The sequence below is a fragment of the Patiria miniata genome, unplaced genomic scaffold (genome assembly GCF_015706575.1).
Source record: "Patiria miniata isolate m_02_andy unplaced genomic scaffold, ASM1570657v1 HiC_scaffold_2, whole genome shotgun sequence".
NCBI lineage: Eukaryota > Metazoa > Echinodermata > Asteroidea > Valvatida > Asterinidae > Patiria > Patiria miniata.
In genome coordinates this window covers 14,795,261-14,822,747 of record NW_024037058.1, presented here as the reverse complement: position 1 = coordinate 14,822,747, position 27,487 = coordinate 14,795,261, and the positions used below count along the sequence as shown (strand labels likewise).

At 39.3% G+C, this 27,487-nt stretch overlaps 1 protein-coding gene across 2 annotated transcripts in view; it reads right to left on the bottom strand.

Annotated features, from left to right (window-relative positions):
- Nucleotides 1-27,487, bottom strand: part of LOC119726624 (serine/threonine-protein kinase WNK1-like) — a 57,534-nt gene that overhangs the window by 16,402 nt on the left and 13,645 nt on the right. Inside the window, exons 7-11 of one of the 2 annotated variants that reach the window (XM_038198377.1) lie at nt 20,919-21,129; nt 17,874-17,994; nt 14,314-14,714; nt 10,025-10,183; nt 7,698-7,799 (exon numbers count right to left, since the gene is read on the bottom strand). In XM_038198377.1, the coding sequence (XP_038054305.1) occupies nt 7,698-7,799; nt 10,025-10,183; nt 14,314-14,714; nt 17,874-17,994; nt 20,919-21,129 (994 nt within the window). The remainder of the gene's footprint in view (nt 1-7,697; nt 7,800-10,024; nt 10,184-14,313; nt 14,715-17,873; nt 17,995-20,918; nt 21,130-27,487) is intronic. The other variant, XM_038198378.1, reaches the window with a different exon arrangement.

Below are 27,487 nucleotides of genomic sequence, written 5' to 3'. Positions count from 1 at the left end.
AACACATGAATGTACAAAGGGAACACATGGGATTATTAAAATTAACATACATGACAACTGAAAATACAAAAGTTAACGGTTAAACGTGTACAATAAACAGCCAAACAGATTTAGAGGAGACAACGGAATATCACAAACTGAATAACAAAGACGTTACGTGTTAATGACCACTGCTTTCAAAAAATACTTTGAAAGATGATTTTGGTGGCTTTGTTTTCAGAAATGAAAAAAGAACAATTGTCAATATTCATGAGCTAGAAACCGACTTCAGACACACCACCAGACACAAAGGCATTCCTTAGCCCTAGGCAATAGTCAGCGTCACATGGCCAGCCAAACAAATTGGCCCAATTTAATGCAAGTCATGAGATCAATCAGCATATTCCTCACTCCCCAAGAATTTCCCAACCGCAAAAAAAAGGAGAAAAAAATTGAGTTAGCGCAGCCATCCTTGGATGAGAATTTCTTATGGGGCAATTCACATCAAGGGCTTGTTTGTGTGTGGTAACTGCCAGTGCATAATCAATGAGGACCTGGCTAGACGGGACTATTCAGATTTTTAATATATGAGGCATGTGCAGGAGGAAAACCTGACCATGCTGTCAAGATCCAGAAACCTGATAAATAAGGATATCAAAGTGAAATACGATCTAGAAGATAGGAGTTGCCGCTCTTTTGCTTGGATCCGCAGGGCCTATTAAGAGGGGCAATTTGAAACAAATAATCTAAAGGGGTATTGGGATTCGCTGAGCAGCTGTGAAAAAAGACACCACTTCTCATATTTGCCATTTCTCACCAGAGCGTTATCGAAACTTCCAATCAGCAAATTCCACTAATATCTGCCCTGTGCTGACTTGGTTGTCTTGTTTGGAGGGTCTTCCAATGTAATTGGGATCCCTTTAAAATGAAAGGTGTTCAGATTCACCACCCATCCTAATTGAAATGCTAGCATGGGTAGGTGAGGGGACTGGGGAGTGAATGTAATGGGGCACACAGGGTGCCAAGACATGGGGGTGGTCATGAGTCACCGCTTGGATACCTGGTGAATCAGTAGGACAGGATGCAGCAAGGTGAAAACAATACAATTGGGCTAGGCTCGCTCTTTCAGCGTAGGACAAGGGTCTACAAGAGACATACGCCGAGACACGGGATGATCAGAATTGGGGGGTATTGATAGTGATACAGAGGCCAAAGGTTACAAAATACCGTTGTACATGTATGAGAAAGGGGCCGGTGTAGTGTGAAATTTGGAGCCGGTGTAGTGAGAAATTTGGACTCCTTGGTTGTATTGGGCATGCCCAAGTGAAAAAAATCAGGACAGTGACAGGCCATGTGTGAGGATTAGAATCCAAAAGAGAACAGATTTCATATGAGTCCAAATTTCATATGAAACCAGATTAAGACATAAGCCCCGCCCACTTTGCACATGGCCAACAGCCTGTTTGTCCTTTCAATGCCACACTGTATATATGTACAATGTGTGTGTCAACTTCCCGTTGCACGTCTCATCATGCGATATTGTCTACGTCAGAATGTTGTCGGATCAGTTTGGTTGCGCAGCCGCTGCTTTGGTTGGTCCACAAATCATGGAGCAGGGCATGGATTGGTCTTTTTCATGCAGCTTCTAAACAGAACATGTATAGATCGCTTATCAAATTGCTCATTAATGTCATGCTGGTGAAGCTTATATCAAAGCAAAATGCAGCTGAGAAGCAGTCGTAATCAAGCACATGCATCACATTATGACCTTTTAGCTGGTGACCTGGTTTTGCTAAGTAGTTTTAAAGCGAATTTCCGCACATTGGAAGAACAGCAAATACTGGATTGACAGCTCCTCCCAAAGGGACTAAGCAGTCACGGTGTAACATAATGTGCTCCTGATTTAGCCTTTTAAGGCAAGCAACATTCAACCCCCTGACTGGCCGGGGCCTTGTGGTCTCGCTGAAACCCCAACATTAAGAATGCAACCCATGCACAGAGGAAATCCCAAGTCCCAGAGGAGTTTTTTTTGGACAAGCGATGAGGGAGGTTGTGATGAGAAGCTGAAGAGCAACAGATGTGGGTGGTGCGGAGGACAGTCTCTGTCTGCTCCTCAAGTCAAGAGTCATGCCGTTTAACCATCCATCTCTTCACTGACAAACATCAACTATGGGGAATAGTGACCTACATTTCATGATGCAATCTAATGGGAATGATCCAAATCGTGAATGTACAAGTACTCATTCAAGTTTCAACGCTATGAATCTTCGTCTTAGCAGATCTTGTATTGAGCAGTTTGATAGTTAAATGATAAGTCAGTTAAGAATCCGCTCAGGATAATGTGCTAGAAATGTGCTAAGCATGGATTTAAGTTTGCTTAGCAAAAAAAAAAGTTACCACCCAAAAATGCCATGCAATGTGTGTGCTGCTTTATACAGGTTTTCAGTTGATTTATGCTTGGCCGATAAATATGCTTAGCAAATTTGTTTTTTGGTTAAGCAGCTTTATGAAATAGTGCCCTGGTGAACAAGTACAGACATAATTGACATGGACTCAACCAGCGTCTTGAAGGCTGTTTATAATTCTTGAAATTCTGAAGCGACAGGTACATACATGTGCAGGTGTACCGGTACATGTACATGTACATGTATGTTCATGTATCATGTACTTAAACAGACCATTCAAAATTCAGCAACGCCATCACCATCACAGCAGTCAAACTCAATCAAGTGACAGTTTTTAACAGTTAAAAATTCTCTTGTTAATTTAATATAGCCATGCTTTGACTGGAGGTGATTGATATGCCAGCTGTACCTACCAGTTACCTCTTTTGCCTGTTGATGGAATTTGGATAGTCACAGTGTTTACACAAAATGTGATCTCACTGGTTTTTCTTTGATAGTCTGTATACAAACGCATGGCAGGGGAAGTGGAAATTTTCTTTGACTGTATGTGAATAATCAAATAGGAGGGTTAAGGAAAAGTTAACGGCACGGTATCTGGGTATCACCATGAATTTGTCCAAAACACTCACAAATTTTCAGGGAGATTTTCATCATAATAATAAATGCAATGAAACACCCCAATTAAAACCTTGATACACTTTTGCATTGAAAGTTATCAATGAGTTTTGATATGATGTATGGTCTGGCAAGTCCAGACACCTTTTATACTAAATGTTCAGTCTCAGCACTACGTGACAGGAATGGAATGAGGCAGCATTCCTGACTGACATCTTAATGAGAGCAAGTCACTTTCCATGCCTGACAAATCTGTGCAGGAATTTCTCCTGTTCATAAGATCTTGCAGTTTTAACAATGACCCCAACAACATGTTCTTTTTTGACATGTCTCTGATCTGTGGAACAGGTTAGATCATTCATAAACATCTGTCGCATTCTTCACAGGGGTTATCAGACTGTACTTTTCCGAACATAGGCGTCTCATAAGGTAAAGTTGCTTGGGTCTGTGAATTGAGAAGTAAGTTTGATATTTTTGAATTCTCAGCTGTAGGCGTAGTGTAAATGAATCGACGTACATGCAATCCCAGGTTTGAAATTAAATGGTTGCAGCTCACGATTCTGTTACATACCAAGTACAGCAACTGATTAGGTACCAATACACAGAGCACAGAAAGGTATATTGGATTTTAAGTTGCTAATAATATTATTTGGGATCATAGCTACTGGCGACAGCCAAATTCTTGTACATTAACACGTACTGTACTTGCCCAAAATGCTTGCTTTATGGCTGGTTTAAGGAAACAACCTACATGTTTTGTAAGTCTGGCTTATCAACATGATAAGTAACCAGGACCTACACTTTATCAGTGAAGGGTCATTTTTATAAAGGCGCCAAAGACATCTAGACTAGTCACATACTAAATCAACCCTACGGAATCTCACACTGTTAACATTGACTCGTCTGATCTTTGTTTTAACCATAACAAATTGTTTCTGCTACCCTAACAGTTTTGCCAAAGGATTGTTGGTAAGAGGGAGACCGACGTTTGGGAGTTATGACAGTTGAGCCAACTGTGAATTACAGTCAATCTGATGTGATTAGCCTAGGGCTTGAGTCATCGTTTCTGGGTTACACTAGGCCCTCACAAATCCATTGTCTTGCAACCCTAGTCTACAAAAAAACCAGGTTACTCTGTCAGCAACACTCCATGTCTAACATCCTTCTAGTTCTACAAAGCTAATCATGCAAAACACAGTTTCTGTTTACATGCTACTGCAGTGAGAAAATCGGAGAGAAAATATACAAGTTTACAAGTAAATGTACATGTGGGAATACCCATTTGTGACAGGTTTCCAAATTGCATTAAAAAAAACCTTTAGTGGAAAGGAAATGTAACCAAATCTCATTAACAGGCATGCAATTGGGAATTTAGGGAAAAAAACGAGGAAACTTTTAACCACACAAGATTTTGTACGGTATTTTTTCAATTTATAATGGCATGAGAAGTAAAAAATAAGTAAATCAGCGGATCCGAGGAAAAGTTGCATGCCTGCATATCAGTCTTAATTTGTGGAAGAAAAGGGCATACGGTTTTTAATTCTCATATTGATATATCACCCATTCAGACTCATCACTCACTCTAACATACATGTATTTCTTAAAGAGAAAATGTGGTTTAATTTGATAAAGGATTCTAATACTATCAAAATCCATTGTGGAAGCTTTGTTTAAAAAAGTTACTGTTGCACCTTCTGACTAATTTTGTTGGGTTGGGTGACAAAACTATAAACAAAGAAAGGAACAACTACAAAACAGATTTCTGAATAAGTCGTTAAAGTTGAAGCCATTCAAGTCCAATAAACATATCACTCCTGTGCATTGCCTGAATTTATTTGAAGAAGTTTTTAACACTCCTTTTTTTGACAGTTATTGGATAATAACCACAGTTGACACATTCCCAAGTCCATGCACTCACTCATAACATGACACTGTAAAAATTTTTTTTAAAATACACCTGTACAGCGTTGACAGATACCATGATTCGACAAACAAAAACCTGAACAAAAATTGATGACAGTTTTCCTTTGCCACGGGGAGGGACATTATACGGTAACTATGTTCTCATGTTCCGCACCCCATTCAGTCATTTGCTATTTTGTAAAAAATGACGTTGCAAAACTGACACATCTGTTTAGTCTCACTGGCCAAGCAAATTGATTAGCTTTGACTTGAACAAAGCACAGGGTGACAAATCTTTTAACACCTGATTCTGATGCACCTGAACATCCGTGGCTTTTCCAAAACCACTTGTTACTTGTCCTAATTAATAGAAATAGTTGTCTGCTATTTTTGTGGCATGTTTTAAGATAAAAATGTACACAATAAAGTCTTTGGGTATAACTTTTTGCTGTTTAGCACAAAGGATTGTCTTCTAAGGGTACTCTCTTTTTAGAACGGGCGTCAACTTTTTCTGGCTTTAAAGTCAAAGTCACCACATAGATTAATTATTTGTCACTTGTACTATAGGGTGTGACTTCATTTTACACAAGTCCAGGTACATACTCCAAGTTCCCTGTAGATAATGGGCTTAAATTTCTGAATGGCCACTTTTGAGCCCAGGCTGAGAGTTTCTTGGCAAACTGCCAATGTGTCAAAAAGTATCAGAGTGATGGAAAAATTGTTCCAAAGTATTTAAGTTCCCTTTTCCTTTATTGCTTAACGTGATCACTTTTACTGGAACTAAGTATCTATTCAAAAACACTGTGTATTCACTATGACAAGTGGAACATTTTCTCAATGTCTCTTTCCTAAAAAAATAATAAGAGCCTCTCTATAACCCATTTTATTATTTTTTTTTGGGGGGGGGAAGCTGGGGGAAGCTGGTGGTGGAGGGGCTTGGGGAGGGGAAAGGGTGGGTGGGAGGGGAAGAAAGGGTGAAGGGGGAAGGGTGGGGGGGGGGGGGGGGGGGGAGGGGAGAGGGGACCTCATGACTGATGGCGGATCCCCCCCCCCAAAAAAAAACCCCAACACAATGACTGTAGATGTCATACTCTGCTATTGTGCTGTGATTAAAGACAGATGTCCGCGCTGACTCATCCTCTGCAGACACACACACATATAAGTCATGGCCATGTAATGCAAATGAGTGAACATTGTCTACGAGCGAGACACACCAACGAAAGACAATTGATGCTTGGAAAATGGCAGACTCATTGCATGTATTTGAACATGATTCAGAATCTGAGCCATAGCAAAACCTTCCAACTCCTAACAAAAATGAAACAACCTTGAACAACAAAAACTCAAACTGTAACTTAGTCAAAAATACTTCAGAAAAAAACTGTCAAGAGATGATTAAATTAAAAACATTTTTAAACACCAATGGGCAATAGTGTTATTTTAAGTGCAGTTGTAAACTAAAAACAACCCATCAAATCTAGAGTGATTAGAGTGACTGGAGCAATTTTAGCCGATGAAATTTTGTTTTAGAGTTTTTAGCTGAAAACTTTAACATACATGTAATTTGCTTTTTTTAATGTTCGAACTAAATCATGGAGGGTGAATTTCACAATTTTAATAGCTCTGTTAATATACCTGTAGAAAAACAAGAAGAAAAAGAAGGTGCTACCGAATTGGAAGTCAATTTTTACTACATTAGCCACTCAGTCTCCCCATTTTTATTGTATGATTTACTACATCAAGACACAATCCAAACACTGTTCACCAACCTTCTCAAAAGGGAAATTGGCTTGTGATTAATAAACGATGGTTTGGCAAAGGACAGATATACTGCAGCTCCTGCCAATGTCACACAAATATCCTGCGCTTTAATCAAATGAGCCGAAGGCGATTATATATAGATATATATTTTTAACTTGCAGCGTCTCCATAGCGACCATCAAAGGAACTCTCGCTTTGATTGAACATGAGTCACTTTCCATAGCGACCGTCAGGGTTAGTGAAAATAATGATGTCTACGAGATTGTGTTAAGCTATAACGAATGGGTTAATATGAGGTGATTTATTGTTGTTTTTGTTTCACACAATCAAATAGTCAGCACCAATTGACTTCAGCAAGATACATGAATGAGAGTGGAAGTGCTCGAGAACCAAATAGCCAAGAATGAGGTTCACTCTCTACATTTTTGTAAATTCAATCTCTAGATTCTTATTTCATCAGTGTAACAATAACACATGAAATGTAAGGCATGTGTTTTTGAGTTGGATGATTCAGAGTGTGAATAAAATACAATTTGGAGTATGGCACACACGGGAAGAAATTGGGCAAGGTTGATGTTTTGCTTCAGAAAAACAACCGAATTATCAATTCGTTTCTGCAGCTGGCCAAACTGTTATTAGGGCTTCTTGAGTGAAAAACAAATCTAGCTATTTTCACAGAGGTATTTGTATCTCAGTAATGACAAAAATGGGCTAGTTTTGCTTGACCACATACATTTTTTTATAATCTCATTTCTAGAAATGTCTGTGCAAGAAAATTCTGCAATCTTTGCTACTTATTAGTGAACATGGCAACTGCTACTTAATGGGTTTGTGAAAGCTGCATAGAACCACAGAAAATGGGGTTTCCTATCCAGCTGCATGCCATGACATAATTTACGTGATTTTTTTTTGGGGGGGGTTGGACCTTCAGGGGGGGGGGGGGCTTCGTTAATGGTGCTGATCTACATGGTGGTGTGAAAACAACACTAGTCAAGTAACAAACTATTCTGGGGAAAGGAGGTATGTAAAACATGCCTGCCATGTTTGTTGGTAGGACTGCAGGGGTGGGCTATACAATCCACTGCTTGGTGAAAGCTGCTGGTGCTGGGAGGGCGGATAGCTATTATTTCTACGCACCTGCGAAAAACATAACAGCCATGGATACACAGCACTTGGAACCATTTGGAAAAAAAAAAAGACAACCAGCAAAGGCAACGTGTGATGTGTGCAAAACAAGGAAAGAAACATACCCGTGAAAATTCAATTTCAAAATGCAAACAATGACTAAAAAGTAAATCATGACAACCAAGGGCTCTATTTTGTGTGAGCACTCAACAAATGTTATTGTTCAGCAGGATAAATACAATATGCAGCACTGCAGGGAAGGCAAATACAAATTTAATATGACAATGGATAAAACTGAAAAGACTAGCTTTTTTTTTTGGGTAGCGCTGCACACATACTCACATGGTTAAGTCTTTATAATATTAAGCTTGTATAAGAGCACAGCACATGAAGTTATAAGCAATGCATATTCCGGAACAGCTGAAATTTGAGAAATCTGTAGGTCCTAGACAGCTGTGAAATATTCAAACATTAATTCTTCCCTTCTGTCAGCATGAAGCGCTGAAGATGATGACAGCAGTTCTACGTGTATGTGGACTTTTAACCCTCACATGAAATGCATTAAACTTGGCGTGTGAACCCATGGGGTGGTGGGTAACATGATTCCCACATACAAAAAAAACCAAAAAACAAAAAAAAACACCCCCTCATTCCAAGTATTACATTTCACTAAGGATCGATACAATTACATGTATAATGAGCAGTACAAAGACAAAAAAAAAGTGAAACATTTTTTTGGGACCTACATGTACATGTCAACTCAAACTTCTGACAAATTACAAGAGTTCATTTCATACATGTTAAGGCTGTACCGAATATATCGAATATTTGATCACCAACCGAATATCGAAAAGCGTTTTGCCAGTGTGAATATTCAAAAAGAAAACTCTATGCACATGCATGACTGTGATGTTATTTTAATGTTAAAGTTGCGTTTTTTATTGTCAGATACCACTTTTTGGCTGACGGTAACTTTTTGTCGACGCCTACCGGTATTTATTGGTCCCATTTTAGCTGGGTAATGTCCCTTGACGGTACTTACTACAAACCACTCCACTCGCGGCCCATACTATCCACTGCCACATGCAAATTTTTAACCGAGGCGCTTTGAATGCAACGTCTGACCAGCAAGGAAGGCAGCTGCAGCTCGCATGTGTAAAACTTGATTGGCGAGTTTCCAATATTAAAATAATCGGTCAAGTGTAGTTTCTAATAATCGAAGACCAAATTATTCCAAAATGGACAGCCCTTATACATGCTGCTAAAGGATGGGGGAAAATGACAAAACCAAACTACTGGTACCTATCTCAGACTTTGAACATACAACATAAGAATAAACTAATGCAGAAGTCAATGAACACTTCCAAGCAGAGCCCAAAGGGCCTGCCATGTTTAAGCCTGTTCCTGAAAATGAGCAATGACACAGGACAGACTCTGAAAAACTTTTAACGCTCTGAGTCACCTACCATGTCGCAGATGCGCAAAATTTTCCGCCAGGAAAAACTGTTCATGCTCTGGGGGCATGCAAGGCCCCCACACTAAACTGGTCAGGCTAATGGCTCATGACAGCGCCTGTCTCGCAAAGTTTACCCAGGCTTCTCGCCAGCCAAATATTGGGTCCGCTTACCTGGGGGGAGCCCGGGAGCAAACTTGTTGGTTGCACGGCAAACATCGTGACAATGTGTTAGGAGTTTTACTGCTTTGTGCTCTAAACTAGTCATTAATGCGTCGATTCTGGTGTCTGTGACAATTATCAACCCATTGCTTCTTACAATGCGGGGGTTGTCAGCGAATGCTTGGCCGTAGAGAAAGGAAGGGCGTTTACTGAAACTTACTGATCCTAGTTAAGGCCTGTGAAAGACTCATGTTGATAGCACAGACAGTCTACCGGCTTACATGATATCCCACCATTAATGTGCATGCCTCAGTGCATGCATCATCAATCAATAAAAGTCAGTGTACTTTAACACAATTTCCCCCCCCCCCCAAAAAAAAATTAAGCAAGGTATTGAAAAAAGATAGCTTGATGATATCTATAGGGACTTTTAGAAACTAAAACAATGAGGGATGTCAAACAAATAAAAAAAGACAGAGATACATAAAGTAAACAATATTCAAAGACTACTGAATTGATGCTCATTCCAGTAAACATTCATGCTGTATTGGGGGGAAAAAAACATGTTTTGTAATAAAATTACTCACTCAGGATTACAAAGAGCAATTTAAAGCATGCTTACCTGGCCCTGGCTTTGCGGTGTCTGGAACTGCTGTTGCTGAGGTGGCAGTGATTGCTGTTGTTGCTGCTGTTGTTGTGGTTGTTGCTGTTGTTGTGAAGGACCAGGTTGCGGTTGCTGCTGTGGCTGTTGTTGCTGTTGTTGACTTGAAACCTGTGCATACTGATGTAGAGAAAAGAAGCACAAGTTGAGAACCTTAGAAATGTACGTTGGATACACTCACATACATAATATGTTTTTCATTAGGACTAACTTAGAAGCAGCCAAATCTTTTATGTACATGTACTATACCCTATTAACATGTCCTCCAAAGCTGAGGGACAGACAATTTGTCTGTATCATACATTTGTATTACCTAAAAGCCGATTGCAAAATTATTCCATCTGTCACTTTTCTTATGACGAGTAGATAAGGGGATGAGTCTGCATTTTTTGGTCGGTTGTTGTTCAGGTAAGTGTCTCTTAAAGGAAGATAGGATCATTTGCATTTATCCCAAAAGTAACCTACCGCATGATTATCAGAATTAAAAGCTTTACTTGGATTAATGATCATACTGGGTACTAAATACCCAGTGAAATTATTCTGTCTGGCTTGCTGTCATTTTGTAGAAATCAAGTAAGATTTGAGGCTTTGCATGGTGGAGATACTAAATAATTAAAGGTTTGCGGAAACACCATGTGCGAATAACTCCTCAACTAAGAGAATGGTTCTGAAAAGAACCAGAGGTATAAACTCGACGTTCCGGTCAGTATGCTCTGACCGTCTTCAGGAGAGTAGAAATCAAGAAATGTAGGTGATTTTCAATGATCAGTCAATTGACTGCATTTTGGAAATAAATAGTGCTATCGATAAAATTGTGTTTTGTCATCAACATGGTTTTCACTGTTTTCTCAAAAGTGTAATATCCACTGAGCTGACATGTTCAATGTTGAGGTTCAGTTTTGAACATTCTTTTTTGCTTTTTGAGTGGTGTTCTTCAAGGAAGCGAACAAAATGCATGAAATGCAAATTTATAAGCCTACAAATATATGCCTTTCATATTTTGTATCGTGTTACTGTAAAACCATTTGCAAGGCAAAATAAGAAGAAAAAAAATTTCCTTCTCATGAAGTATCTAAATATACTTGTAATGATATATGAGAAGATGATGGTTCATCCATCAAGCTTGTCTTGTATCAAATGACTACATTTGTACAAAACCTAATTGAAAACAGTTCATCTGGAGTTAACTTTTACATAAATCATGTGCAAAAGATCAGCTGTCAATCTCACTTGTCACCTCACAGGGCATAAGCAAAAAAAGACATTTTAATAAAAAATCATCTGCACAATTTTTTTTTTCCTTTTTTTTACGGGTATATGTGGCTGTTCATAGATTTCTGATTTCTCACATTTCCTCCAAGCCCGGTGAATCAGCAAGCAAACATCATGCTATGTATTCCTATGGGCTTTCAGATCTGACATTTATGAAATTCAAGAGGGACTCTTAGGGGGGTGAGACTCGGGGTGCAAGATACCGGTATACATTGTCGGGCTCTCGTGCCAGTATGGAAAAGGGTCACGTGAGATGTCTTGGCGACTGAACATTCGAGCCACAGCTATGTGATGATAATTATGCTGAGTCCTTACATCTTCTGTAACATGTTAATACCAGATACATATACACATTCTTATCCCTATAACTTTGTCAACTTAAAAAAAAATTCTGCACTATGCGTGTTCCATTTTGTAAACGAAACTAGGTCTGTACAAAAAGTTTTTATAATTTGCAGTACAGGGAAAAGTGGATGTAAAGGCGCAACAGAAAAATGCAGAACTAAATCAAGACTGAGAGTATCTTGGAATATTAAAGATAAACTTGTCCATGGATCAATATATTCAAGTTTCCATCACAACAATCAAATAAAAACACAAACTTTAAAAATATGTTAATTTGGTTACATAAATACAATGTAGAAGTGCACTGCATTATGTCAATTTCTTATTGAAAAACATTATTCAAACTTGCCTCCTTTTAAAAAAAATGTTCAGTGTGAAGTTCAACTGAGTTCACACGTAGCATTATTAAGTGATTTCCACTTTAGTACATTTTGACTTGTTTTTGAGGGCCTCTGCGCGTAGTAGGAAATTGAATATAACATTCATGATGCCCGTTTGAACACTGAATGATTGAATGTGTCACCATGTTTCCGCTTTAAAGGCAAAAATGACCACATTCATAAAAGCAACTCAGAAATGCAAAACATTGACATGTGTACATTCTGTGTTCAGTACCTTGATGCTCAGCACAATTTTGAAAGGCTTGCCAAATTTGACAGGAACATGAATAATCTTATTGACCTTTTAGCATTAGGCAATGATAATTACTCAAATTGTCTCTCTCCAAATAGTTAAGAGAATCGATAGTATCGATACATGTTGGATGATTTACTCACAAAGACAACCGCTCCATGAGCCTTATGGTCGTAGGGCAGCAGGAAATATTGTATAAAGACATGGATACATGCCCAATGACGGAGAAGATTATATTTTATAAAGCTTTCCTAGCCTGCACTTGACCCCCTTTTGATCGGAGCAGGCCCTTTCCCCTTGTCACAAAAGCTTTTGGGTCAAGGCCAATTTATGACTTGGGGGGGGGGGAGAGTAATTTATAATAGCCTGATATAGTCACGGAGGAAGAGATGTGACTATCGGTAATTGCGATGCGTGGGTTGATAATTGTTTTGTCTCCTCTTGATCCTATCAGCGTTGGAAGGAAACAGAAAATGACCAGTTGTCGTGGACATGCAGCCCCGACTTCATTCCAATGAGCAAGGGTCCACAGACTCAGCCAACAGGCAGTTGAGGTTTAAAAATAGGTCTATGAAGAGTAAAAATATATCAGACTAGGGGTGGCATGACTCTGTGTCCCCCCTGGGTGTGTTTGGATAAAATTATTCACTTGTGAACGAATATGCACAAGTCTTAATCACCGACACTGGCATAAATACCCAGGCTGATGATTTATGAAGGTGGAGTTCTAAACTAGTAACACATGGGCATAGTGGGTATAGAGTGGGGGGGGGGGGAGCTGAGGAGTTGATGAGGACATATTGAGGTCTCCACTTTAAAAATGTAGATTCTCAATTAAAAAATCTACATGTACAATGTATGCAACCCCTTTTTCAAATGGTTAAGTCTCAAAAGTTTCTTCCAATAGCGCTAACTGCATCATCCCAGAACCGGTCTTTTGTTGCTCTGTTTGCATTATGTAATCATTCTTTTCAGCAAGCAGCAGGCAGCTTTTTTTGGAAGTTGTGGTTTTCCCTTGCAGCATTTGCAAAGCTATGATTGTGTAAGTTTCTATTATTCGGTGTTTGAAACACTTGGTTAATAATAGAGATTGTGCACTTAAAAAAAAATTTTTTTTTTCAACACCACTAGATTCTATAAACAGTTACAAAACAAAGCGATATCCCAAAAGTCTTCAAACAACCTGAAATGCAAGCCTTCCCTCATAATGTCTTTACCCAACTACATTTGTAACCTGACTCAATAACAATGGTACTGAAAAAAACCACAAAGCCTAATTGGTGATTTGTTTGTTTCGCCAACCGTTGTTGGATGTTGCAAAAATTAATACCTCAATCTTGGTTGTGGTCTTCTCAAATGGTAGCAATAGCACACCATTTGCAAGATTTTTTCTGGAAAAAATTCATAGACCAATATGATCTAAGTAAATAGAGTGGAAATGCAGATGTGGGTCAGCTTCCTGTATATTAATTACATAGCATATGTTTATGTTTCACGTTGAAACATGAATATCCCTTTCAGCTGGGGGACAGCAGCTCAACAAATTGTCATGTTTCTCCATTAGTTAGCTAGTTTGTAAGAAACATGGTCTATTTGTTTGACCCATTTCAACCAAACTTTGTCAAAAGTATCAGTAAGCCCAGACCCAACATGTCACATGACCAAACTGGGGTCAAAGGTCATCATTGGGTCACTGGGGTCAAAAGCCTGATTTTTCTTTTTTACTCAAAACACTACTCCTTGCAGAAATTACATGGCACAATCACGTGACTCATGCATGAACACGAATTCATTGGCCCACAGCTTCTGAGATATTTCCGATTGAGCTTGTTTACTGAACATAATACTTCTCCCTTCCCGAACAATTGGCAATTTACACACGGCTGAAGGCTCACTCTGATGACAGCACTCTTCCAACATGTGGAGGGATTGAACTCAGTTCAAAATTTCAAAATGAATATTGTGGAAAATATTTATGTGGCAATCTCTTGAAACTCTACCTGTTGTTGTTGTTGCACCTGCTGCTGTTGCAAGAGTTGCTGCTGTTGATTTGGGGTAATCTGTGGCTGTTGCTGTTGTTGTGGTACTACTGGCTGTTGCTGCAGCTGCTGCTGTTGTTGGAACTGCCCCTGGCCTGACGTGGCTGGAACATACTGTCCCGAGGTGGTGACTGGAACGCTCGCCGCTCCTTGTGATTGCTGCTGCTGTGGAGCAGGCTGGGCCGACTGTGGCTGTTGGGAGGACTGCTGCTTGGTTAGTTGAAGTGGCTGCTGCTGTTGTTGTTGCTGCTGCTGCTGCTGCTGAGAACTTGATGTGGAGAGACTCTGGGACTTGGAAGCATCTGAGATGCCAGAAAGTCCTAGACCACTGTCTTGTGTTGTTACATTACTGGAACATTCAACTGTAAAACAAAAAAACACACAAGTCGTTTCATGAATACAATCGTTGATTGAGCCATGGAAAATTTGTAGCATTTGGTAAAACTACATGATACATGTACAAGTCTTATTTTCTAAAAAGCCTCACTGGAATAAAACTAAACACATGTAACAACATAAAGCCTAACAATAAAGATCCCAGGTTGCATGTACAAAATTTATTTTGCCGAACTAAACCATTTCCAACAGGAGAAACACAACTGTCTTGTACTGTGTCCTCGTCAAATAGGTACATCCATCAATCTAATGAAAACTCATACTTGTGGTCTACAGTGCAACAACTATGTGGTTGACAGATTACTGAATGGCTGTCTGGGTTTCTTGAACATTTTGCAGGAAAAATTCCAGACATTTTCAGAACACATAGAATTTTCAGGTTTGCCCATGGAAATTCCAAGTAGATGAATCATGAATGGAGGAGGAATACTATGCTTGTTATGAATGAAGTTTTCAAATCTTTCCCATATTTTGTCAGACTGTGACCAACTAGGGAGGGACAGTGAACCTCACACATTTTCATGAAAGCAGCATACAGGAATCGACATACTAAAGTCACGTTAGCATTGGACTTTTTTGAGGTAAAATTAACAGAGACCCGTTGTCAACTTTAAGGAGACTGTTGTCAACTAAACCAAATTAAGTCCAGTGCGGACAGCCAGTAACATTCCCAAATTGTAAAGTGTCGACTGTTGAATGCAAGTTTCACAATCTGCAGTGGTAACTTTTACAGGGACTAGTGGGTCGCCGAAGATTAAAATTGTTATGAATGAATGTCCAGTATGGTGGCCACAGCTACGATATGTAAAAGTAACGCCACAGATACATAGGGGGACTATGCATGATCATTTACACACAAAAACCCTTCTTCACAAGCAAACAAAAATATCACCACAGTTGCCAGATAGAGCTCTATTAGCTTTTGATTAGTGCCTTAATACATCAGCAACCTCTGCAATTCCCATTACATTAGGATCCTTCACGTCTGGATACAGTAATGTACTGTACATCAGCCCCGGTCGGTCGGCAAATGTCTCCTGGGCTTTTAGAATCCCTCCGCTTCATATCTCTGTCATTTTTCTTTATACTTCCTTGGGTTATAATAAATTGCAGTAGGGGCCTGCATTTCCTCTCCCATTTTTGACCCTGGGGTTACAGATTGGTTGGAAAGTATGATTTATGCCGGGCCCTGCAAGGAGTAATCTGCTTTGGGCATATATGCAGACAGGAATTCTTGCGTCAATATGTTAAGTTTTGCTCATTGGCAATGCTAGCCTGTGTCAAGTATTTTCTGAAGTAGCTTGCCAGTGGTAGAACCACTTGGCTAAGAGAAAACAGTCAAAAAAGAAACCAAAATTTGTACAGGGAAAAAATTGAGTGCACTATTACTACAGTAGAATGTCGCTATAACAAACACATTGGGACCACAGTGGTATAGCACTTGTTTGTTTTAGCTATATTCAGCCAACGATGTTCTGTGCAATTGTAGATAAAATTCAGGAGCCCAAGTGTATGTTGGTTGAAGCCACATTTTCAATACAGAGGTGTTTGTTACAGTAGCATTCTGCTGTATAATTACCGGTATATCAGCGCATAATGGTACTTGTTATCATTGATCAAGTCATGAACAGAAAGACGCATCATGCTGGAGTAAACACATGTTAATATGGGCTCCGTGCGCCAACAAAAGAGGGCGTTTTTTAACCACTTTTGAGAGCCCCGTGGACAGGACACACAGCGTGTGCATAACTGTACTGTACTGGTTCGAGCGAAGTACGCATGACTTCCTGAATGTGCCAAAGCTATTAGCCACAGCGTCTTTGCGTGAGCGTCAGGCGTCATCGGCGCACGAATGCATTTGAATTTATCTTGCGATGGTCTCCCAGATTAATCCCCGCCCCCAATAACTTTGGCTCATCCGAAATATGCAGTGGATGGACCGGGAACAAGTCTAGGTCTCCCCAACTCTCCTTTTCTGGCCGTAGAAGGGGTCCTTGTGCACGGAGCTCATTGCAGAAATGCAGAGGGTTTAAAAAGAAGGGAAAAAAAGAAGAAGAAATTTCCTTCTACAAATTGTTGATGTCATGATACCATTCACAGAATGGTTAAACACACCCCAAGGATATGGTTAGGCACTGCAATAAACCTGTTTTCCACTGAGAAACACATACATTATTTCTACAATGGTGTGAATGTTTGCGCCTCATGTGGGCATTTCTCTTTCCCTCTGGCGCTGATAAATACAAATGTGGATTTAAACTATGTTTGCTTGGCACAACAGCTCATGTTTTGGTAACCTTTTAGACTCATTCATGTATCATAAGTGAGACGGGGGTCCTGTTTTTGGTGCAAAAGCTGACAATGCACATGTATTGACACCTAGTGAATTGAACACGCAGTGGTGATTACGAATTCAATGCCACAATGAAATCATGTGCAGTACTGCAGGAACCTGTTCAGCTGCAAGTAATAAAGGGAAATCTGACAAGATGTCTGGATCTGAACCGTTCCTGACAACATGCGCATTAACAGAAATAGGTCATTCAGAGCACAACAAAAGTATTTTGGTGAAAAAGGTGCACAAGTTTTTCGAGGTGACATGTTATGCCCTTTTTTCAGTTTCCATTTGATTTCATTTCCACTTTTGTATCTTTTTTTTGTCCAAGTGTTCTTTCACTGCTATCAACTAATCTATGAGTCAGAAAAGACTATAAATTGAAACCTGACAACAATAATTGAGATATACCGGTACTTTAGGTAAACAGTTGGTCTAGGGAAAATAAAAAAACTTACAGATAATCCACTAACAAATGCTGGCTGGGTTGGGAAAAACACACACAAAGAAACAAAAAAAAACCCAAACAAACAAAAAACAAGCAAAATAATAAACTAATAAACAAAAACCAAACCAAAAAAATTCCGACCCCCCGAATATCACATTAAAAAAGAAATTATCATTTTAAAATGTTCGCCAACCAGCTGCCTAGTTTCCGCTATTACCAGCGATAAATTTGAATAAAATATTCCATTTTTGTGTGTGGTCAGCTCGGTCCCAATTAAGAAAGTTCATTATGAGATATCAATCAACAGGAAGCAGTTCCAGATATCTAATCCTACAGACTGACCTTCAGACTCCTTCTCCTTCTCCTGTTTCTCGCGTCGGTTCTTCTTGACGGCGCAGATGCGGTCCCGGATGATCTTGGTCACCACCCTCAGGTCTTCCTCGTTCAGGAAACCGGAGCGGACCTGTGTGTTAGGAGAGCCGAGGGGGGATGGGAGGGGGAGAAAAAAAAGCAGCGCAGATGGTAAATGTTATTGTCAGGTGATGGCAGGGGTGGGGACTACTGGGGGAAGTGATGGATCACCTACTTTTTTTTTCATCCTTTTGATGGTGTTATTTTGAAGACTGTTTCCACAATAATGGCCAAAATGGATAGATGGACGATTGATAAGATTGTCATTTAAAGGTTTCTAATGTAGGATAAGTTTTAGGGTACCACTGAATTTGAGCAACTTGCTTATTATTTATGGAAGACAGAATTATCACACAACCAGACTAATTTAAGTTATTTTTAAGCCAATAAAAATTGCAGCAATAGGCACAAGACATATATACATGTATTATTTTTTTCTTGTACTATTGTGGCATTACCTAAAGTCTGAGCTCAGAACAACAAATGTATTATTTCTAAGCCTTGCAGAAAAATAATCCAGTCTTCCTTTTTAAAATGTGTGTTTCTTGAGCAAATATACAACACAGGCAAGAATATTTATGCTGGCTTGTGGTTACGAGTACAAGAGGAAAAAAAGCATTATATATATGTACACAAGAGAACATATGGCAGTCCTTTGTTGTGGTTTTAGCTTTTACTTTCAACAGTTAGAAAAACATCATGTAATATTTTCTTAACACTGTTCAACAGGTGGTTCTCCATCATTCCATTCATTTAACCACATTTTAACATAATCCAATGAGCAACCACAGACCCAACGGATCTGTTCCAAACCACAGCGTCTGCAAGTGCAAGGTTCTCATCATAACACAATACACAGCAGACTCACAGTCACAACAAAGCGAATTACTCGCAGGCTAAACATAATAGGTATGTGTTGAAAATTCCCACATCAACTGGCATTCCCAGGCGTGGACAGACATAATTTCAGAGAATGGCAAGTAACAATAGCATCCACAGTGTGAAGTCATGTATGGCAGACCTACAGGCACAGTCAAAAAAAAAATGTGTTTACATGCATGAGTGCGTTGTGTATTATTGTACAAATGTTTCAGGATGAAATGATCAGTGACTGTAAATGCAAAAGAAAAAACAAAACTAAAACTGGGAAGATGATTACTCATAACAATGAGTCTCCAACTTAGGTAAAACATTGTCCCTCAAAGTACCTGCCCTGACAATAGCCCTGACAATAGCCCTGACCATAATCCTTTAAGCTTATGTAATAATAGAACACTCTCTTGTTGAAAATGATCATGAGTATGACAAGGTACTTCAGTGGCGCCAACCTATTCAATTTACTGGCACCATTCCAACCAATTTTCGCAACACTTGCATACATGTTCATAATATCACAGGATAAAAACATGTACATGTAGCTTAAGAATGGATGACTAGCTACAAACTAGATGATTCACTTACCGTATAGCTCACCGCCCGGTGCAATAATTCGGTTGATATTAAACCAAGACTACAGGACCATTTAGTCAGAACCTACATTAAGTTTTCTGTGTGTTTTTATCATTGATATTTAATGGCCAAACATCTCTGATTGGAACAGCTCATGATGGCAACACTGTGTAGGTGGCTACAAACAACATTATTGATGCTCTACTGTGCATGAATTGGAAGCCCCGAGTAAAGGAAATCCAAGGATGTTTACATCTGAGACTGAATCGGTTCCAAAAATGGACTATGCAAAGAGTGATGCAAGAGTAATGTTTGCGCTTCTGTGATCTGCAATAGAATTGAGCCAACTTACTTGGGGCATTATCTTTAACGGATAAAACAGGTGTGTTAATAATGTTTGGAGATACAACCTAATGCCAGATCAATCTCTGAAATGGAAACTCTTATTTTATGAACCTGAAGCTGTAAGTTGAACTTTGTAAGTGTTGAAGTCCTTGAAAGACCCCCAAAACTCTGTTTTAAATTCAATAAAGAAATCTAATGACTACCTTCAACTTTTTTTTCTTGTGTAAGGCTGTGTTTGAATCACTTGGTTACAGCGTAGAGCCAGCATTAACATGCGCACCTATGGATGCCACTGGCTAGTGGCTGCAGCCTCTTCCCACAGGCTTGTGTGTATTTCCGGCTTTAGCCAAGTATTGGAAATGGCCTTAATTACTCACCGCACATCCTATTCACATAAAATTTACATGAGAAAACCATAATTTGACAGGATAGTTGTTTACACACTAGATCTTCGGCAGTAAGGCACTGCAATACAACATGATCTCCATCAGGTATGTCAAAGGATGAAAGGGTCCCATTCTGAAGGATCTGGTCATGTATTATTAGAAATTATGCAAACAGACTAAATCAGGGATTAAACTTAGAAGCCATTACCGAGATGGGACCAACTTGACCCTAACCAACTTGACCCTAACCCCCTGGGCCCTTTTTGCTGGGAACCATCCTCAATCTACCAAAATCCTCCAAAATGTTGCACTTATGAAGGATACCCACTACCGGTACGTCAATCCTTCGAAATCCTCCAACAGCCCTGCTTCTCAAAATGCATTCATCCCCAATCCTCCAAAATCTTCCTCCTGTTCATACAGACACTCAGCCTCAATCCTCCAAAATCTTCCTCCTGTTCATACAGACATTCAGCCTCAATCCTCCAAAATCTTCCTCCTGTTCATACAGACATTCAGCCTCAATCCTCCAAAATCACCCGGGACTAAATTATATGTGCCCTCAATCCTCCAAATTCCTCCAAACCTTCAACTTGCATATTCAGCCTCACACTTTCAAAATCCTCCAAAACCACCCGGTAGATTTTGGAGGATTGAGGAGGGTTAGGGTTAAGCTTATGGCATACTTTCTCTTAGGTCACACAAGGCACCTTACAAGCAACTGGTTCCAGGCAATTTCCGAGAGGAAAATGGCAAGCAAATAATAATTCCTTGAAGTTGCTGAATTTTGTCTCACCATTTCAGCGGCCACTTTCTCCGGTTCATCCTTCTGAAGGTAGAAAGCAAACTGCAACGCCTCGTTGTCCTTGTGCTTGTCCCGTCGCTTCTTGGGATCCTCCACCCGCAGCTGGAGCTGGATGTTGTCTGTGTTGTTGTCCTCCACCAGCTCCACCCTGAAGCCCGTGTCTTCAAAGAACTCGTGCTTCAGGAGGTCTTGGATGGAAAACCTGACATAGAACGGAATAAGAACAGTGTGTATTAATAAGTCAGTGGTCTACAAAATAAATTAGATTTTTTTAAAAAGTATTTGAATCTTACAGCTGTAACTTTGTTACATGTACCCGTGTGCTTTGACCCTTTGCTACCGACAGAACCTGTGAGGGGTTTTTTAACATTTCAAAACAGTGAATGCCCAAAATTTAAGAATCCTCTTTTAACAATAGCATACATGTAGAATGCAATGCAATGCGAAGGGGGTGAGGGAGTTCTCCACGTACCGAATCCAAACAAAATCTTTCAAAACTACCACCAGGTCTTCTAATGATTTCAATTGCCTAGTGCAAATTGCTTTACATGGGGCCTGATGTCTCGACCTTTGTTTTAGTACGAGTTTGTTTGAGTGCAGGGATGAACCATTGGAATACTCCAGGGAGTCTGATCTACAGAGGTGCCAGCAACAATCTGTTTATAGGAGTTCAGGATTAAGTAAGATTGTTAAGGTTGAAATTTCAACCATGACATTCAAATAAGGAGTGTCTAAAATTATTAAATGCAACAACCTACAAATCTGAATGTGCCTTCCCCAAGAGCAAACTTTATGTACTGCAAGTGGGACAGAAATGTTTCTAGAAAGTAATGTTTGATAGAAAAAGTGATCTTCTTCTTTTCCATTTTTTTCATGAAAAAGCGCAAAAGACAAGTTCACAACTCAGATGTATAAAGCACAAATGTTTGGCTTGATTGTACATGTATGAGACAATTGGGGCACTGGATAGTTTTTATGTACATTCAATACATGAAAATATTAAAATAAAACTCTGAAAACTGACTGTTGATTTAATTGACCTGAAATATACAAATCAAAGTATATAAGACAGCTTAATCTTTGCTTTTGACAAAGATTTTGGACGAAGACTCTAATTCTGTTTGATCTACATTTATTACAGCTTAAACATTTCCTTTTGTAATTTATTGAAATAAAATCCCATGCAAAATGTCAAATTTTTCCCATTATGCTAATCTTGTGTAAATGTAATTAGGCTTCCGTTGTATAGAGCGCCCACTGTTCATTGACTATTTGCCATTGCGAGCACACTCACGCACCTGTACAGAGCTACCTGTACTTAATAATTAATTGTGACCGGCAATATTTAAACCTTATTCATTAGGGAATCTCAAGGTTGCAATAAGGCAGCACAATGGCAGGGTCGCTTGTACTTTTGGCTCCCTGGAACAGCTGGTTTTGAAGCGCCAAAAAATGCTGGAATAAATTGCATGCACATACAATTTGACAAACCGGAAAAATAATATCTCTGAATACAAATTTCCCCCAATGCATTCATTGGAAGTAAATTAACTCCAATCGATTTTTCCAACACTTCAATTTCAATCATTCTAATTTTAAAGAAGGCTGACTGGTTATTTTACTGGTTATTTTAGTTCAGTTTTGCTTCTGAGTTCCTTGGCTTTGAAATGGTCACTCTGTGGCACTCTGTCGTGTAAATCACATCGAATGGTGCCATAAGGCTGGGTCTGCAAGTCAGTTGATGAGAGGCAATTGAAGAATCATTGAATGACTTCAGAAGCAATAAATAACATGGCAATCAAAGTTGCAGCATTCCAAAAGTCCAGACGGTTCACGCTGGTATCTAAATATTTATTTGAAGTGAATTCACAGCAAACTTGATATGATGGAGCTTTCAAAATCAGTAGGTCGTGCAGACGAAATATTGGGAATGCAGCTTTGTACTAAAATAATTTACTCTTTTTCAAAATGATGATTCACTTAGAGCAGGTTGTAACAATTTCCTTTTGTGTCATTAGCTAAGAAACTGATACAATTATTCAACAAAAGTGGACAATATTTAGCATTTTTACTTTCCCCTTCAACAATTTAACATGTGGTACAGAAATGGAAACATAACTGTTCGCACAGCTGAAGGCCAAGGCATTATTGACACAGTGCTCTTAACAGCCCCTGAATCTCACAAAGCACGCCGCAGCATTTTATATGCAATTTATCACTGGCTCCTTGGCACAGGAGAGCATTTTCATCTGTATTGCGCTCACGGCCGGCCATGCATAATAAAAACATGTTGTGTCTAGAACTCACATGCTCCAAATGGGCATTATTGTTTTTCAGATGAGAATAAAACAGCAATACTGCTCTAAACCATTAACCAGGGGTCAGAACAAAGCTCGCAGGGTATAGTGTACGTGATGTTTCACAGCATATTTTAACTAGGATAACTTTAAAAGCAAATTCTTTGTATGCATAAAAACCAAACATGTTCTAATGCCAAACCTCATGAACATCCATTATCTACAATGGACCCCAGCACATGGACAGCAGAACATAATTTCAAAGTTCAATGTCTAAGGCACTATAAATACCGTACATCACGCCATGCTGTTCCTTTTCCCCTTGAAATATCAAGTGTGACATACATGTACAATGTAGGTAGTGTAGATTTGCAACAGCCAAGCATTAAAGTTGAAAGGTGAAACCACAAATGAACAAGTTCCATGTGACATGTACCCATTTACATGTACAAGATAACGTACGAGATAAGCAAAGACGGCAATAGGAACATCTACTACACATATTTTATGCTTCTATGCAATGAATCATGTACTTATGTATGGGAGACAAAGTCAACAGCTCAGTAAAAAGTGCTGAAACCAAAAATCACAGTTTGGCAAGTCTAAAGACCTCATGCACAGCGGCCATCTTGAAGGGTGTTCTTTGCTATTTTATTTTCATTACAAATGAATTTATTTCACAAAAGGTGTACTCATGCCTGCACAAATGATACAAAAGAACTGCCATCTAAGAGTGCCTGGAATAAACACAAAGGATAAGAGTCATAGCAACTGCTGGGCTTATTAGTGGCACACCAGGATGGACGCTTAAGTCAGGATTTGTGCGATGATCTACAGAGCACATGCGCCTTGGAAAATAGAAGCCCCAAGCTGTTATCCTGAAGTGGGTATAATCGCAGGCAACATTAATTCCCTCCGTATGACAAGAGATGATAGCCCCCTCTGTGAATCCTTGTAGAAAAAAATTACCCTAGGTCCTGCTGTGATGCCGTTTATCGCAGAAATTCTCTGAATCCTTGTTTTCTCGCTCTGAGGTTCTTATCAAACAGCACCCTCCTTGAGCAACGACCGAATCTGACCCCTTGGCTCTTTTGCACAGATGCTGGATACAATACGAAACCCTATGTATGTCAGGACTTTCAGCCTCTGGTCCGAGCAAGTGTTACATTGTGCGTCATCGGAGCAAGGCCCCCAGTGTAGCGCCGAGTTAAAAGGGAATGCGTTGGCATTAGACAAGGGGGTGGGTAAACATAAAAAGCCGGCCAAACAAAATTCATGAGATTCTCCTCGACTGTTGGAAGTTTGCAAAGCATGTGCAGGTTACAAAATGTGTCCAATCTCATTCCTTCAGATTCTTGTCCCTCCAGGGAATGCATTCGTCCCCCTCCAAAAAATAACAATAAATGAAATTGCACTGCTTTAACTTGACTAGACATAGCCATCCAAGATGACCTGAGACTCATTTCAGTGAAACTTGTTTACCACCGACTTTAATATAGCAATATCTGAGTATCATCCGAGATATTGCTCTTCTAGCTTTATCAGAGACTGAAATTTCAATACACTTAATAACAAGGTTTAAAAAGCCCACTGGAGACGATCCATGAACTCTTCTTTCAAGAAACAAGTGTACAATATGATGGAGAAGTACAATTCTAGAGTGCCAAAAACACTTTCTATGCCGGGCGATCTTGCTGTGATATGTATCTCATCGAGACAGTGGATCGGTAACCAGCCTGGGGCGCAGGAGACAAATTGAAAGGTCTGCAGACGGTCCGTATCAAGCTGGCGAAGATGCGGTCAATACTTGTGTGCGAATGGGTGAAAACACAGACACCTCCGCCGCGCCGAACGGCGACAGATTCCACATACATTCATATCGTCCAAATTAAATGAAATCAAAGACATGATTTTTAAGTTGCGTAACTTTTACAAATTTGTTCCAGGAAATGCATGAGGAGTTACATTGATCCAACCCGTTGCATTGCAAATGTAGACTGAGGTCTTGTTTTTGTCAGCAGCTCTTCATTTTGGTTTTATTACCTTGTTAACTTGATACTATGTTCGGCATTTACTGGATACCTAACAGGAATTGGGAAGCTTGTGTGATGGCAAAGCGTTCCTTACCAAAACAACAGTAATCTTTGAGATCTACTTCAAAGTTTGTTTTCTTCATCCTACATGTATCCGTGTTGTACTCAACTTGCCATTTTGACATTTACCATAAAACCCCGAAGACTCGAGGGGAGCTAGTACAGGATCTCAGCTGCAGCCGTCCACTGAGGGGGTTTTGCTTGCAGCGTGTAGGGTCAGCTTTTGAGTAGCATGGACAAAGGCAATGATCAATAGTCTTATCAAATGTCATAATCAGAGGTCTTTAGCACAGCAGCCATCTTTGTGCTATGAGCTGTTCTGTTTCTACAGGTCTACCTATGAGTGGACCTTTTTGCACTTTTAATTGTTGAATTAAAATAAAAACAAAATTAGACCTTATTTTCTTAACAAAATCTGTTAAATTAAAATTAAAACAAAACAAAACAAAACGATTTAACAAAAAATTAAAAACAAATTAAATTTATTATTTATTTTGTGCTAGCAATGTCTCCCTATGTATATTCCCTTTTCAATTAAGCAGTCATCTTTGCATTATTTTGTATAAATAATTTGTACAAAAAAAGTGCAAAGATGACTGATTTTTAAAAATAATTGGAAATGCATTCTATTTCATGCACATGTCAGAAAGATATTATAGACCTTAGAAGATTTAAATAACAAATTATAGCTAAAAAAAGAGAGGAACACCAAATTTTTTGGACAGCAAAAACATTTATGTAAATCCTTAAGTATCCCTTCAAATGTCAAATAGTCCTCAACACATCATTAGCAAATGATTAAAATGTGCTGAGAGATAGAACACCCAAGTGATGACTTGGGCACTCGGTGATAAAGTTACACTTGCGGCAGCTGCGTCTGCAGACATGTGCATGCATGTAATTATCACACTGAATATTGCTTGAATTTTAAGGGCCATGGCAATGCTATTTTCAGTAATTGGATTTGTTTAATGGGCCAAGAATGCCGTTCTGACAGCTTCCATGTGAGGTGCGTCATATACATGAATATGTCTGTCCACCAACCCTCTGAATTACGCACAAAGAAAACAACACATAGAGTAGTTCTGTAACAAGGTTCTTCTCAAAATTCTTAAATTATCTGACAACTATTTGCACATGGTAATGTGAGAATGTAATATGAGAAATCAGTCGTTTTGTCTTTGAAAGTGACTGACTGAGACAACGTGAATGATTTTAAGAAACGTATTATTTAAAGGATATCAACTTGTACACGTACAATGTACACGTACACGTACATTTATCAACTTGTACACGTACAATGTAAGGTATATATACCTTTCACAAAAACTTTAGGCAAGTACATGTACATGTAACACACCAACCTGATTTTAAACATGTCTGGCAATTTACATACGTGAACATGTAGGCCAATGTAACACAGAATCATATTGACAAGGTCTTTATACCAAAACAAAACTGTACAATTATCCTGCCTTGCAAGTTGACAATTTGAATGGCACACATGTACACTGTGCAAATGTACGCAAGGATTAAGTGTCAAGGAAATCAACTTTTGACGTACCCCTTTGGTGCCTCTAAAGCTTTGGCACCTGTTTTAAGCAGAAATATTCACACTGAAATCTGCGAGCACCTAACTTCGTTAACATACTAAATAATGCGCATGTAATAGAAATATCCAAATCAACTACATGTATAATGTACCTACAGCCCCAGCCCAAGTGAGAAATCCTAATACAAACTCTTTACTTTTTGGGGTTTTTTTTAAAGCATAGAGACTTTGCAATAGAGCAAATTGAGCAGTCTGGGACCTGCTGTTCACCTGAGGTGTTTGATTTACAAGAGGGGCAGGCCAAGGGGAAAGAGAGAACATGCCGCCTTGTCATGTCTCAAGAGATGTAGGGGGAAAATGTCAAGGATTCTCGTTATACATTCATGCCACGGATCCATGTCTCATTAGAATTTCATTCACAGAGGGAAAAAGGGGGCTTTAAGAGAGAGGAAGAGTTTCTGTTTTGGAGAACTTAAGATTCTTTCACGTTGGAAGATACCACATAGAAAGACAAACATTCACAAACATGTCTTTTTTATATGATTGAACTTGGACCAAATAACCTAACTGTAACTTTTTTGGTGATTTCGCTGACCATTTTCCTGAATCCTCCAAAAA